The 16,433-nt window shown below is 27.9% G+C and overlaps 1 protein-coding gene across 4 annotated transcripts; it reads right to left on the bottom strand.

The window, feature by feature from the left end:
• Window positions 1-1,121: 1,121 nt before the first annotated feature.
• Window positions 1,122-4,528, bottom strand: LOC123199446 (floral homeotic protein APETALA 2). 4 transcript variants are annotated; one of them, XM_044614457.1, is made up of 10 exons: window positions 3,597-4,520; window positions 3,409-3,434; window positions 3,243-3,273; window positions 3,017-3,104; window positions 2,697-2,842; window positions 2,549-2,593; window positions 2,363-2,454; window positions 2,135-2,244; window positions 1,813-2,013; window positions 1,122-1,732 (listed from the first exon to the last, which is right to left on the bottom strand). In XM_044614457.1, the coding sequence occupies exons 1-10, from the start codon at window positions 4,118-4,120 to the stop codon at window positions 1,532-1,534; spliced, it is 1,464 nt and encodes a 487-aa protein (XP_044470392.1). In that variant the 5' UTR covers window positions 4,121-4,520; the 3' UTR covers window positions 1,122-1,531. The 4 variants fall into 4 exon arrangements, 2 of the variants coding, with proteins under 2 accessions (XP_044470392.1, XP_044470391.1); XM_044614456.1 differs by having other exon boundaries at window positions 2,135-2,280; window positions 3,597-4,518; XR_006498376.1 differs by having other exon boundaries at window positions 1,670-1,732; window positions 1,813-2,029; window positions 3,597-4,528.
• Between the last annotated feature and the right edge of the window lie 11,905 nt (window positions 4,529-16,433).

Raw genomic sequence — 16,433 nt, forward strand, 5'->3', positions numbered from 1 at the left:
AGTTCATATTAGCCTTAAGATACGAGAAAAATTAGACAGATCTCATGATTGCAGAGAAAAGATGCCTTAAGAAAGCTTGAGCAATAAAATAATAATTGAGCCCTCTCAGCCAAATAAAGAAATTAAAAATCTGCGTGCCCTAATTGCCTTTTCTACTGTAAGCTTAGAAATAGTGGTAATTTTTTATTTACAGTGACGTCCCAGGTGACGAAATAGCTGATTTTATTTTTATACTTTTATTCCTATTTGCAATATCTTATTAATTAATGTTCTTCATGTGAATTTTCTTCAATAATCAAAGCCTCGACCCCGCTTCCTCGTACACTGCTAGCCGGTTCAAAGATTGAAAATTAGAAAAAATAATTAATTAAATATTCAGTATATCTGCCTTTTGAAGAGACCCAAGAATAAGGAACCCTTAAAATATATTTTTAGAACAAGGGTAATATGTCTCCACGTCTCCTACAAGGATAGTTGTCATTCTTTACTCTTAAAACACTCTTTCTTGGTTTGTCTACCGGGCAAAACTCGAGACTAAGTGAACCGGATCATTCATTTAGAGTTAAATTAATTATATTTAATAAATAAAATTATAGATTTAATATCACAATATTATCGGAAGATTTGAATCCTCGTCTCTTTATCTTGAAATCATACATTTTTATCTTTTATATCATCTCTTAAAGTTTTGAAAAAAGTGATTACCCTAATGAAATGCAAGGTTATAATAACTAGAATGATAATAAAGAACAACTTATATATGAAAATATGAGTTTAAAGTTTTTTTAATAGTATTTTAAAATTAAACTCCTGAAACCACTGAATTCGAAATTTTATATGGTCTGCTCGGAAGGGACTACTTCGGGCGTGGATTAAAGCTTTGTATGTTAGGATGATAAGTCCCTCTCGCCATTATAGCAATGACTGACTACTTTGGGGGAGAGAACTGATTCAAAGGACAAAAACGACAGTGACTATTCATCCCTATCTATTGATATTTCCAAGACCCCAATTCCCATTTCATATCTCTGAATTTCTCTTTCTCTCACGCTTTTTCTTCTCTTTTCAGTGAGCAAATTTAAGCTAAGATTATTACCCCAAGAAACATGAAGAATTGAAAATACATAACACAGGCATCACTCCATTATTGGGGAAACTAAAAATACAGTCCAGCCAGTAGATGCTTTCTCATGTACTAATTTCAGAATACGTACAAAAACAATGAGGTGATCTAAGATATGCTCGCTACCCATCTAACTAGGAAATTACCAGAAACATTAGGCCTTAGCTGCCAGTAATCAATGCCATATAGGGCGGCAAACCCATATGTATCTTCCATTTCTTAGACATAATGAAAAAAGGATCAGCAGTTTTAGTCAGAAATGATTCAGCAAATATCTAGCATAAGATTGCATCCGTCTGTTAGTTTGACCGATTGACCATCCTTTTATCTTCTGATTTCTTTCGTCTTCTTTGGGAAAAGTAGAATAAAAAATTACGATCTTCAAAGATATGGCAACTTTTGATGCGCCTAGGAGGGTCTCATGAGAGAAGGAAAGCCATTTTTCTGCAGCCAAGTTTGTGAGGAAGGTCTTATCTGCGGCGGGAATCCTGATGATGCTGCAGCAGTTGCGAACAATGGGGGAGGCCCGGATTGCCATTGTTGATCGTTTGTTGATAGAGAAAGATCGTTCCCAATTCTTCCTCTTTTACTGCAGCTTGGAAACTGAGTCTACATTTTGTTTTGAGTTAAAAAAGTTTCAGCCTTAGGCATATGATCAAAATTTAATAGACGAGTGAAACAATATCCACCTGATAATTGGCAGAATTATAATGTGGAGGCATCATCTGTAGAATTTGAGCCTCTCCAGTTCTTCTGAACTGCTCATATCTTTGCATTTCATCGGGCTTGAATGAGGCAGATGGAGAATGAAGGTGGGTTTGGCTTAGCAGTTGTATGGTTTCATTCTCAATGTATCCATCTCTTCTACAAGGTTGCTGCTGCAGGTTGGGCTACGAAGTTAAACACCAATAAAACAAGAAAAAAGGAGATTAATTACTTGAATATATACATTAAATTCAATTTAAATGAAGGGAAAAAAATAAAGATTATGAACAATTAGTATAAATGAACCTTAAGTCTTAATCCCCTATTACGCCAATCAGTATCAAACGGCAAGGGGGCTCCAATATTTTGCTTCCTATTACCAAAATCTATACTGCTTTGCTTTGAAGTTGAACTGCCTAAACTCAAATCCAGATTGTGGTCACCATTAGAACCTGAAGATTATAACAAATACTACAATGAAATATTCATCAAAGCTATTAATCAAACAAAAATAATATTGTCAGATAGTTTTACCAGCTGAGTTGTGCTCAGTTTCATAGAGGCTGGGATCAAAGTTGGTGACGGCGTCCTTGCCATTGCACTTAACTGCGGCTCTGTCGTATGCCCTACAAGAAAATATATAGACAGAAACATAAAGCTCCATTTACAGTTTAAGTGTTCAAAAATGTAAACAAAATAATGAGATGAGAACTAATGGACCTTGCAGCTTCAATCTCGGTATCAAACAAGCCCAAGTACACGTATCTGAACAGATTCAACATGTTAAGTTTGTGGGCAGAATAAAGAAAACTAGGTGAAATAACAACTGGGATTTTTATGATGAGAAAGGAGGATCCAAAGGGGTTACTTTTTGCCTAAAAATTGACCCATTCGAGCTTCCCATCTTCCACACTTGTGCAAGGTGACTCCTCTATATTTGGAGCTTCCTCTAGGGAAACCGGTGCTTTGTCGGCGAAGTACATGCACAAATTCTTCCTTCGACAAGTTGCTCATCTGTAGGCATAAAAATTACAAGAATCTTTCCTTAAGTGAACTCATGTGTTTCCTTTTGTATCATTAATGGCAAGATAAACAAAGAAAAGCATGTAACTTTTGAAGATAAGGTGTAACTATTGAAGATAAGATAAACAGCTATAGAATAGTCTCTCTCCTTCTCTCTCTTCTTACCTGTTTCAAGTCTTCCTCATAATCTTCTATACTAAAGTTTATGTCGGCCTCCACTCCCCGGAACTTAATTGCTGCTCTATCATATGCACTGCAAAACACTAGTTTTCAGTTTTTTTTTCTTTCTTTCCATTAATAAACACATGCAACTCTCTTGCCCATTCCCTTCAGGTGAGAAATATATCAAAGCTTTTACAAACTTAGTAAACAATAGGGGGCTAGAGCTCACCGAGCAGCTGCATGTGCAGTGTCAAATCCACCTAAAACACAAACCCATCCAACCCCCATCAGAATAAGTGATGCACATAACATATTGTTCCAACAATCAAAGTCAAAAAAGGATCTTTTTTTTTCCCAATTTAGAGAAATAGTAGCCAAGAAAATTCCAGTCATACCTAAATAAACTTGTTTTCCAGAATCCCTGAAAGAGAAATAACCAAAAAGAAAAATACTCAGATCATCAACATCTAGCCCTTATACCATAAAACCAAGAAAAAAATGATTTTAGAGTATATATAGATGTATATGTTGCATTTGAGAGAGGCAGATTTGAACAAAGAACAATAACGTTGAAAAGACTAACCATATATGAGACTCCCATCTTCCAGTTCTTCTGTAAAACGTAACACCTCTATACTGTGAACTCCTGGACCTGGGTCCACGCCTGCTTTTCTTCATCGGAGCTTGAGGAGCTTCAGCCAGTTTGGCAGCCCCGAGAGGCTCCGATTGCCAAAATTTGACGCCAGTCCACTGAGCCTGAGGGAAATCATGTCCTACCCCGCTGGATGAGCTCCCCATTTCAGGGTCCTGATCAACAGGAAAAAACTGGCGGGTCACAGGCGGGTCAATTACCTCTTTAGAGTTCCCATGAGGCAAGGAGAGCCCAAATATTTTACTGCTGCGTCTCTGTAAGCTTAAGCCCCTCTCGCCAGCAACTTCTTCATCGGATCCGTCATCGATGAGAACAGCTGAAGAGCTAGAATTGGAGATGGAGCCTACCCGTTTGCCTTTCTCATCATCACCATCAACAGAGGTCTTCTGGGAAGAACAACCTTCAGACTCATCTTCTCTAGGTCGATCATCAGGTGAGTCATTGAGATCCCACATTTTTTCTCGATAAGAGATAAAACAATTCGAGGGAATATAAACTAAGCAATCAGAATTCTGATCATCCACTCTCACATCAAAGAAAGATCAGGAAGTTCAAACTCTCCACTCTCTCTTTCTATTTCTGTATTTGTGTTTGAAGAAGATAAAATACAATTAAAAAATATAAAGAAAAGGAGAGAAGACACCCCAAAGTTTAAAGTATTCAAACAACAGAACCTACGACAAAGAGAGAGATGTTGTAAACAGGTAGTAGAGAGGATTTGTTTCAAGATCTTGTATACCTCACTGCTCAATACAAGCGTAAACGAGGGCAGTTTTTTGAGCTAGGTTAATACTACTAGCTACCCCTCTCTCTCTCTCTCTCCACTTGCCTTTTGTTTTGTTTCTTTTTTTTCTTTCATCAAATGAGTCCTCATAATAAAGAAGAGTACTTTGCTCTCTTTCTCTTTCGCGTCTTGTCCATACCTTTCTTTATTGAATAATTTATTTACTGTTTATTATAATATTATTTTAATAAAATTATCTATATTATTTTATTTTTAATTTTTAATTATTTAATTATATAATAATATATTATTATTCATAATATATATAATATTATTTTTTTCCTTTTTTTTTTATATTGGTTTTTCAAAACAACATCTCTTTCTTACTCTACTTTCCGACGTTAACCAAATCGAAAAGCATCCGTTCTTCGTCCATTCATTTTTTCATCATTAATTATTTATTTATTTATTTATTTTTCCCTTTTCCGGTCAGATTTTTTTTTTTACCGCAGCGGTGAAAATAAGGAGAAGGGTAATATGGGAAATGAAAGTCTGGGGTAGAAGAAGAAATTGAAGAGAGGGTTTTTTATAACAGAAAAGGAAGTAGGAATAATGTTAGAAAAAGGAAAAACTTTCCAGAAAAGTCCAATCCAAAAGTACCGGAGGAGGGCCACTTTTGCTACTTTGGTTCACCCAGCGACCAATCGCCTGCTTTTTCTGTTCCTCGTATTTATGAGCAATTTATCTTTCCATCTTCTCGTACTTCCGCGCGTTCTATCCACTTCTCTTTTACATTTACACCCTTTCAATTTTTTTAATCCCTTAACGAGGTTTTGGTAAGAAACAACGAAAAATTATTATAATAATTTATTTATATTATTTTATTTAATTTATAAATAATAAAATATTTTAATAATTTGTTATTATTAATAATGATGTGATAAATAATATAAATGATTATCGTTTATATTTTAAGTATTTAAAGATTACCAAATAATTTTTATTTTATTATAATTATATATTTATTTATTAATTTTTTAAAATAAAATTAACTTAATTATAATTAATATAACATAAAAATATTTTTAAATAATTATATATAAGGGTATTTAAATAAAATTATATACTAGCATTTTTTTATTATCTTTAACTAAACACAATAATTATTTATATTTATTAATTTTATCAAATTTTATTAAATATAAAAATAATTTATATCTAGTAATTTTTTAGGTAATCTATCTTCAATGTAATCTTTCAATTTTGATAATAAAATACTATCCAAATCAAATATACCTTTAATGAAATGTAGATGATATAGTTTGGCTCTTTTTAGTTACCATAATCAAAATTTCTATTTGTTTGTATCACAAAGCATAACAATTAACATCGATAAGATTATCCAAATTTAATTTTTAAAAAAAACAAAAAAGAAAAGTAACACCCATGAATTATTCTAAGCTAATACCTTATATATGAAATATCTCTACCGGTGAAACTATCCTAACAGCATAATCAAGCAATCATATCACCACATAATTAGAATATCAATGACCAAGCATACATCTTATTCGTTGATCATCTAGAAGAGCAAATAAACTTCCCATCCTGCAATGACATAAAAAAACTCGACTAAAGAGTTCATCAACATCAAAAAGAGAATCTATCTATTTTTCTTGCCTTCGTGTCAACATATAATTGGCCTTCTTGGTCACTATATTCTAATTGACCTTTTTTTACACACGACTCATGTTTATTTTTTATGAATCCAAATTCTATTATAACTTCACCAAAATGAATGTTTCAACTTCTTGAAACTTGTTTGAGTTTGTATATGGATTTTTGCAACTTATATGTTTTACCATCATGTCTATCAAAAATGAAATCATCAAGTTGTATCGTATAGACGTTCTTTATAAGGTTTTCATTTAGGAAAGCCTTTTTACAGTTATTTACCAAATTTCGTAATCATTTTATACCAAAAATCAAAACATAATCCTAATTGATTTCAACATCGTAACTAAGAAAAAATTTTATCATAGTCAATTTTCATGTTTCTATATGAAACCTCTAGTGACAAGTAATGTTTTATAAGTCTTGAAAACCTATTAACACCTTATGGGTTTTATCCCTTTGGGTGGATCCACTAGAATTCATACTTGGTTATAGTATATAGATTTCATTCTCAAATTTCATGACCTCAAGTGATCTGGAAGAAATTGGATTTGATACAATGTCATCATAGGTTATAAACTAGTCATCGTGCTGATTTACGAGATAACCAAATCTTTCAGATTCACAATGCACTTGACTAGACCTGTATCGTTTTTGTGTGTCTTGAGTCGGTTCACTTAGTTCCAATGGGAGTTGAGTGACTTTCTCAGGGTGATCAACCACTTTATATGACACTTCCTCTTATCCAATGTTTTTGGTATCTTATTATGTCAAAACTTAATCAAGTTCTACTTTCCACTTATTAGTTCTCCTAAAAATTAATTATCTTTCTACAAAGACATCATATCAAGCTAATAAGACCATTTGCTCTTCTGAGTGATAGAACTTGTATCTTTGGTTTCTTTATAATACTTCATAAGGATGCAATTTTCACATTTGGAACTCATCTTGTTTAAAGTCAATTTTTTGACATAAATCTCATAATCAACTTAACGAATAGCTATGGATCACACACAATAGAAGTTTATCAAACTTTGGAGGCATAAGATTGTTTGGGCTGAATCTAGTCTAGTATCCATATAGACAATTTTACGTCTTTAAATGTTTTCAATATTGAAGTGCAATTTATCACATCTAGAGACCAAAGTGTAATGATCTTAAGGTGTTTGAATATAATTGAAATTGCGAAAGATAGGTTTTATCCAATTGAACAAAGATAAAACTTGAATGGATGATTTTAGCCTACACACGAGCGTGCATTATCCTTGGAAAATGATTATCCATGATCTTATCAATCCTGAAATCCAAATAATTTGTATAGATAAGACAAGTGTAGTGTGCACAGTAGTGCAAACCCATGAATATTCGTTCGTTGTCTCTATATAAAGAGACATGATTTCACAATTTCACATTTTTTGCCCAAAATGCTTAGAGCATGCTTGTGCATCTAAACACCTTTCTCGTGGACAACATTCTAGTAGATTGTTGGTGTTTGTTTTAGCCTCTAATCGTTCATGTTTCATATGAATATCGATGTGTAATCTTAAGCTTACATCAAGAGTGTGATTTGGCACATTTCGATAACCTATGAAAGACGAAGAAGCCTCCAAATGTTGATATGACTTCTTCAAAACTCCCTATGGTCGCTATGTCTTATTGTGATATAACTTGTTTAAACAAATCCTAGATCGAATTTATGACATGTTTTTTGAGATTGTTGTAAAATGTTTAATTGTATATTCCATTGTCATACTCTTTGTATAGCCATAAATCCCAACATGTGGGTCATTTATATGTTGTATTAGCATGTTTATAGTGTTGATTGGTTATATTAGAATTGTTGGTTTTTCTTTCAGGTGCCGACTCATACGAGTCTTCAAGGCAAAATTTCTTATAAACTTTGATGATATGACTATTTAAAGCCTTCTTTGATTATTTTTGCAAGGAGACTTGAAAAGGATGCTCTGTCTCAAATTAACATATCTTGGACTTTACTATTCTTATGTGTGATGTTGTTACTTAGAAGTTCTCAATATTGAGTCATTGTAAAGAGAGACAATAATAGTGACTTAAATTAGCTATGCAATTTAGTATTTATTATATGATGAAGGTGAATGTTGTTGATTATATGAGTAAGTGTATCAATTTTGTGTGAATGAGAAACAAAGGTAAAAAGGTTTTTAACATGATTTCACCCATTATTCAATAAGCTAGTCTAACGATTATTGTATTAATCTCGAGGAAAGTTTTTTTGATAAAGTATTAACAATTGTTAGATAGAGTTTTATTTTTTTTTTCCTTACTACTATATAATCTTATATATTTATAGGATAAAAAAATAAAGTTATAGCCCTATATTTAACATTTGAATTTAATTTCATATTGCATTTCTTATAAAAATATAATAATTATCTAATTGTGATTTTGTAAAAAGCTATCGTTTTCTTATATAGACATGTGATATGAATGGTGTGCGATTGGTCAGGGTGTTAATGTGATCTAGCAAGTTGTTGTCTCTCGATGACGAACTTTTACTCTTATACTAAGTTAAGTTGACGATGTCTTATAAGTTGTCTCTTTAGAATGATTTATCACTTTTTATATATTATTTCGTGAATTTGATCAAAAAGAATTTTTGTTGTGTAACAATTTTACAATCATATTTTTATAATAATACTTTATAAAAAATCTATTAAAGAGAAGTAATAATATTGTTGCTAAGGACAATGGTTACTGTTTATCTAATAACAACAAAACTATGTGCATAACTAAAATACATAATTTTATACATAAATAATAATGTATTATCATATGATTGAGTTTTATTTTATCTTTAATTTAAAAGTATATAAAATTATTTATATTATTTATATACATAATACTACTTATCTGATAATACACATAAAACTAAAATTCTAGTTAAATCTCATCTATCAATGTATGGGCCAAGACAATTGTACCATAGTACCTCATAAGACACCAAAAGAAGGTTTTGACCAAATTTATCTCCACCTTTTTTATTATTTGTACAATATCTCATGCTATATAATTATCACAAGGCTAAAAGACTTATTCCCACCCAAGGTTTAGGGCAAACACAATTAAAAAAATTAATACTATTATCCAAACACAATTAAAAGGTAATATGTTAATATATTTTTACAGTAAACTCTTATTTTTCAATAATAAAAAATTATTCAAACTAAACGTTCTGAAAGTTTGTCAAATGGGACCCACACATGTAGTAGAGCTTGGTTCTAAAGTCTTAACAAATTTAGTGAAGCCATGCCAATTCAACCAAAGTGGATAATGGTTGACAGATTCGATAGAATTATACAATCATCCACATAAATGTTGTTATTTCAAACGAAAAGACAAAATTTTAATAATTATTAATAAAATGTAAAATAAAAATAATAAAATTATATATATTTATTTTGAATAATAAATAGATATATATTTAATATATATTATTAAATAATTTTAAATTAAAATATAATAATATTTAATTATAAAATAATATATTTTATTTATTTATTTATATATTTAAAAATAAAATATCCATGATATTGTTCAAATAAAAATGATGCCACGACAGCATAATCCACCGAGAAAATTTTTCCTGACAGCCCAAAATGATTGTCAAATTATAAAATAAAATTGAGTGTATCCAATAATGGATGTGAGACGAGGCTACATTTTCCCCAAGTGGAAACATTGAAAGTGGGCCAGCTCTATGATGCAATAAGCCAAGGCCTGCATCTCTGTTTCACTTAATTCACAATAATATCCTTAATATCTCATCTAATCCAGCCCTCTTTCTGTGGTCTTTTTCGTACTTCTACAATTTACAGCGAGTGGATTCTAATTATTCCACGCAAAGGTGAGTGGTTGGCATTGGTTAATTATAGGTATTAGGGACATTTTTGTAAACTTACAATAATCGTATACCTCATATAGATAATTATTGATTATTAACCAAGGTATGTAATAAAATAAAACAGCTCTGACTAATCAAACAAACTATGTAGGTTTATATTTTTTATATATAAATAATATATTATTATATATTTATATAATTTTAAAATAAAAATAAAATAATATTTAATTAAATAATAATATATTATTTATATATTTAAATTAAATATAATATATATATATATATATATGTAATATTGTTAAAAGAATTGTATTAAATGGAAGTTTGGTCTCACATTATATATTATTATAAACATACTTTTACAGTGCATTTAATTCAAGGTTTTCAAATATTATTTCGGTAATTTTGATAATTTTTTATTATTAATAATAATATAATAAATAATATGATTTTTATTTTTATTTTAAGTGTAAAAATATTATTGATAAAATTTTGATTTATTATAATTATATTATTACTTATTAATTTTTAATGACAAAATTATATTTATTTTTAATTAATATAACAAGTAATATATAAAATATTTTAATTTTAGAAAAATTATACTTAATAATTTTTAAATTATTTAAGTAAAATAACATTTTATTATTCTTTTATTATATACAATTAAACATATTTAATAATTTTTATTAAATATAATAATAATTTTTATTTAATAATATTCTAAATAGAGTAATACTATACATATCTATTTTTAGTATATAAATAAATACACATTTATATATATCATCACATGATTGAGTATCGTTTTATTCTTAATTTAAAATCATTAAATCATATAATCACATATATTAACTGTATATTTATTTATATATTTAAAATATTTATATATATAAAATCAATAAAACTATGTATATTCATTTAAAATGAATTATACAATTAAATAATTTTAAATTAAAATAAAATGATATTTAATAATATAATTATTTATATAAAAATATATTTATTTATATATTTAAAATAAATATGTATAATATTACTACTAAGTATATAGTTTATTGCTCTAAATTCCCTATCTTTACAGCAATCTTTCCCTTTCGAGTCATGCCCAAGTGAATTCAATTTCAAAGTCAACACCTGCCAAATTAGGATCAATCTCATTTTATATTTCCAGCCTCTGAGTAATTATTTGACGGGACTAATGAAGTTATCGAACTTGACAAAATAATAAATCCAACACAGTAAACTTCGAAATTACAGAAAAAGAAATGAAATAGAAAATATTCCATACTTGCACATTCCAAAATATAATAGCTATTTATGTATAATTAAAGCGGAATATATATAGGGGTTCCTCTGTATTTGGCCAAAGGACTATTTCTCACCCTAAATAACTTTTTATTGTAATTTTTTATTTTTTAACTTTAAAAATTATATTTATTCACTCATAAATTATTAAAATTAATAGAACATTAACCTCTTAAAATTTTATTTTTTCTCTCCTTCGAAAACCTTAAAAACTAATCATTTCTCTCATAAATCAAGTTTTAAAAAATGATATTTCTCCTCTAGAATTTAGTTTTCAAACTCTTGCACCATTATCAATGGTCTCTTCCTTTTGAAGCTTCCTCTTCCTTTGATGATTTCTCTCCTCTTAGTTAAACCCCTGATTGGCATCAAATTAAACTGAAGAGGTGAAGACGAAGATCTCGTCTTCCCAAACGAAGACAAGATCTTTGTTTTTGTCTTTTAGATGAGATCTTTATTGATTGACGTTCTAAATAAGGGATGAGAGACCGTCAAAACATAGTGATGCAGTGAAAAATCTTCATTGCCAGTGATGATGCTAGATTTGGTGTTAAAGATTGAAAATTAAACCTTAGGAAAACATTATTTTTTAAAATTTGGTTTGAAGGGTAAACTTTTATTTTTTCAAGTTTTGGAAGAAAAAGAAGATTAAATTTTAATTTATTTTTTATTATTATAGATAAAATAATAATTTTATTTTTAAAACTAATAAACTTAATTTTTTATAGGAGGGTATTTTAAATTTTTTTAATTAAGAAATAAAAACTTTAAAAAATGGTTAAATACTTTGGGTGGGAATAAGTCCTTTGGCCTTTGTATTCCCTGTAAATGGTAACAGTGGTATCACAAGCATATATTTAAAAAAATGTAATATTCTTAAAAGGTTTAAACCTGACGGGGAATCCTATGTGCTTATGATATATGGTTAGAAAATGGGTTTTATATGACAAGAAGTTTCAAATCTTCCTGAAGATCTCTCCGTCCATCCATCCATCCATCCATCAATCAAACTGAAAAAAGAAGAGAGAGAGAGGTGGTGGGCCGGTTCCATGATTGGGCCGGCCGGTTGGTCCGTTTTGTACACAACCATTACTTTTTTTGCTGTTTTTATGTGTGGATGAGAAATATCAAAGTAGCCGTCTGGTGTTTGTGTTTATGGTATTATTGGTAAATAAAATCACTTATCTTAAGCCGGAATTGATTTGATTGATTTCTTCCTCAATAACCCTCTCCCACTCCCTACTGCCTTTTTCACGCGCGTCACTCACACGCCACCTCCGTTTACCGCAAAAGATATTAAATTTCATTCCAGCAAATTAGATATATCCGTTCTGAGCGTAAAATAATTTAATAATTTTAAATTAAAAATAAAATAATATTTAATTATATAATAATATTATATATCTATATTTATACATTTAAAATTATATATTATTTTATTTTGTTTTTTTATAAATAATTTTATTCTCAATAAAATTATATATATATTCGAATAATATTATATATGTTCATATTGTATATATATTTGTATATATACATATCTATCATCATACAATTAGATTTTATTTTATTTTTAATTTAGAATTATTTAATTATATAATAACACATATAAGTGTGTATATATATATATTTGTGTATCTAAAATAGATATAAATAATTTTATTGTATATATTTTTTATTTATAATATAAATGATATGTCACCACATAATTGTATAATTTTAAATTAAAGATAAAATAACAACCGATCAAATAATAACATATCATCTGTATATTTAAATTTTATATATATAGAGAGTATTATTCTTTTATAATAAATGTGTGTAACTTAATTTAAACTGTAAAATTAGATAAAATTATTTAAAGTTATAATTTAGTATGATTTAAGGTAATAAATTTAAAAAAAAGGTTTAAAATTTTTATTGTTATTTAGATAATTTTTTTAATGAATTAAATTATAAATTATATTTTTTAAAATAAATATATATAATCTATTCGGTAAATTTTTAAATAAAAAGTTAAATAAATAACTTTTTATATTTATTTGGTTATAATTTTATATATTAATATTTATTTTATATTAAATAAATTATAATTTAATTATTATTTATTAAATATAAGGTATTTAAAAATAAATTTTATTTATTATATTCAAATCATAACTTAAATTAGATAAAATTATTTTTTAAAATTTGATTTTATTTAAGTTACAATATAAATTATTTTGTTTAGTCTAGAATTTTTTCAAATTTTATTTTAGTTCAGTCAAAAAAATTCTTCAAATCACACTGAATCAAACTCAACACATCTTTATATTTCCCAATAAGTAAAATAATATTATATATATCTATTTTTTATATATAAATATATACACACTTATATATATTATTATATTTTATATATTAATATTTTTAAATTTAAAATTAGTTAATCACATAATGATAAATATAAATATAATATATTTATGTATTTAAAATAAATATATATAATTTTATTTTATTAAATATACATGTTAATTTGGCAAAATTATTACATACGTATGAGATTCTATTAGAATATGATAAAACAATAAATTTATATATATTTATTTTAGATATATAAATATATATTATATATTATTATATTATTTGATAATTTTAAATTTAAAATAAAATAATATTTAATTATATAATATCACATATAGATATAATAAAATTATGAATATATATTTTTTATATAATTTATAAATAAAAATAAAAATATTATTATATTATTAAATAATTTTAAATTAAAAATAAAATAATATTTAATTATATAATTATTTTTATTTTTATATTTAAAAGAGGTATAAAAAATACGTTGAATAGGGCGTCCAATCCAAATTTACATTAAATGGTGAATCTCTTAATTTTTCCATTTATGTCCTTGTACTCTCAACTCCAGGTGCCTAATTGGAAAGATAAAAATCCTATCTCTGTCAAATCAATCAGCTAAAAAATGGTTCTTCATGATTGCCCAAGGTGAATTCTACAGATTACACCTACTCACCCATTATGCAACTGACATTTACATACGGTTCTGTCACCTCATCTCTGTTTTAGCTTTACCCAGCTCAATTTCCCACCCATTCTTCTTCTTTTCCCATAATACCCTTCTACATGCACAACGTTATTATTATTCTTTAATAACTGATTACTGATTTGGTGCATCTCGCAGCATGATCATATCTTACAACTCGACCAACTAGATCTAGTTTTATAATTGTGATGTGCAGATTTGAAGATCACATCATTTATATGATTCTGGAGATGAGGTGGGCCAGGTGGATGGAGGATCATTAATACTTATACCAGCGCGGAAACATCGGACGGTGTCCATAGAATCTTACTCAAACTGTTGGCAAATCTAGACAATTGTCCCAAAAGGGACCCACCCCAAGGATAAAAATATTTTGAAGACCAAATAACAACGTGAGTCATATGGATTCTTATAACATAATTATAACTAATGCTCCATTGATAGCGTAAAAACAATTAAATTCTTTATATGAAGATGATGGCCATTGACACGTGGCTTAGTGGGCGACGATATTTCAGCCCCCACCTTGTCTCATTATCTTATATTAATATTATTCATGTCGGATAGCTTTAACATTATTTCTTATTTTTAAATTACTTGTATTAATGGAAGGCCAAAGGACTGTTTTTCCACCCAAAATTTAATATAAAGATAATACATATTCATCAGATTTAAAAAATTAAAAATTTTATTTTTAAGTTAATTTTTATTAAAAATTAAAGATCAAATCATTATTATCATTAAACCTTACAAATTTTAATAAAAAAATTAATAATTTTTTCTCAAGATTAAATTTTAAAAAATTCATTTTTTAAACTTTGAGGTTTTCAAATCTATCACAACTCCTCCGACAATGGCAATAGTCATGGTCGCAGAGCCTCCATTTTCCTCCCTCCTCTTTTTGTTATAATCGACAACGTCTGATGATAGATGCCCAAACATTCACCGACGATGAAACATGACAATTGAAAACAAAGAAGCAAATTCGAATTGATGATGAACGACAATAATTTGTTGTGTTTTTCATCAATTTGGCTTCAGAGGAAGACGAATTGTACAACAGAAGTTTCATCCAGTCTAATTCAATGGAAAACACGATGAATTTGGACAATATGGTTGTGGCTTCTTCATCTTCAATTTGTCATCGTCAAGGCTTCTTCACTTATGATCGGACTTCATCAACGGTGGCAGTTGGAGAATCGGAGAAAAATGGAGGAGCTAGTGGCCATCCTTGTTGCTATCACAAAAGAAGGGAGAAAAATTTAGGGATTTAGGTGAAAAAAGTAGCTTTTCAAAGTTGAGGTTGAAGGTGAAATACAAGTTTTCAAAACCAGGGAGAAAATAAGATAAAATTAAATATTTTTTAATATTATTGATATAATAACGATTTTACCTTTAGGGGGTGTTTGATTTAGGTAATGTTTTATTATAAAAATAAAAAAATTATCTTAAAAATAGATTACTTAGAAGATTACTGAGTATAAATGATTACTATATTTGATAAAATTTGATAGATATAAATAATTATTGTATTTGATTAAAGGTAATAAAAGATTACTAGTAAATTATTTTATTTAAATGTCCTTGAATATAATTATTTTTAAATACTTTTTATATTATTTGTCATATTAATTAAAAATAAATTTATTTTTATCTCAAAAAATTAATAAACAATAATATAATTATAATAAAATCAAGATTACTTCGGTAATCTTTAAATACCTAAGGTGAAAGTAGTAATCAGATTACCACTTATATTACATGTCACGACAGCATTGAATGTTACCACCTAAAATTTAAATATTTTTGAACTCAAACTTTAAGGGTGCTCAATTTATTAAGTTTGCACGCTTAAAAATTTTAATACGAATTAATTAAAACGATATTATTTTGACTAATACACATCAAAATAATATTATTTTAGTATCAATTCAAACTCAAACTTGAGTCAAATTCGAGTTTGACTCCTCTCAGATGAATCGAACTTGAACACTTTTAAAACAAACTCAAATTTAGATGAGTTCAAACTCAGTTCAATTTGAATATAATGTTATCATATATAATATATTAATAAATTTGAGAGATAGTTTAAATGATAAAGAAATTCTATGTGTAAGAGATTATGAA

The sequence above is a fragment of the Mangifera indica genome, chromosome 16, assembly GCF_011075055.1.
Source record: "Mangifera indica cultivar Alphonso chromosome 16, CATAS_Mindica_2.1, whole genome shotgun sequence".
Taxonomy (NCBI): Eukaryota; Viridiplantae; Streptophyta; class Magnoliopsida; order Sapindales; family Anacardiaceae; genus Mangifera; species Mangifera indica.

Excerpts from the sequence above, each read along its gene's own strand:
- LOC123199446 (XM_044614456.1), bottom strand. The coding sequence starts at position 4,120 with ATGTGGGATCTCAATGACTCACCTGATGATCGACCTAGAGAAGATGAG. Across the intron at positions 3,274-3,408 it reads TGGAAAACAAGTTTATTTAG|GTGGATTTGACACTGCACAT; the intron begins GTATGACTGGAA and ends TTTGTGTTTTAG. Across the intron at positions 1,733-1,812 it reads ATAATTCTGCCAATTATCAG|ACTCAGTTTCCAAGCTGCAG; the intron begins GTGGATATTGTT and ends AACAAAATGTAG.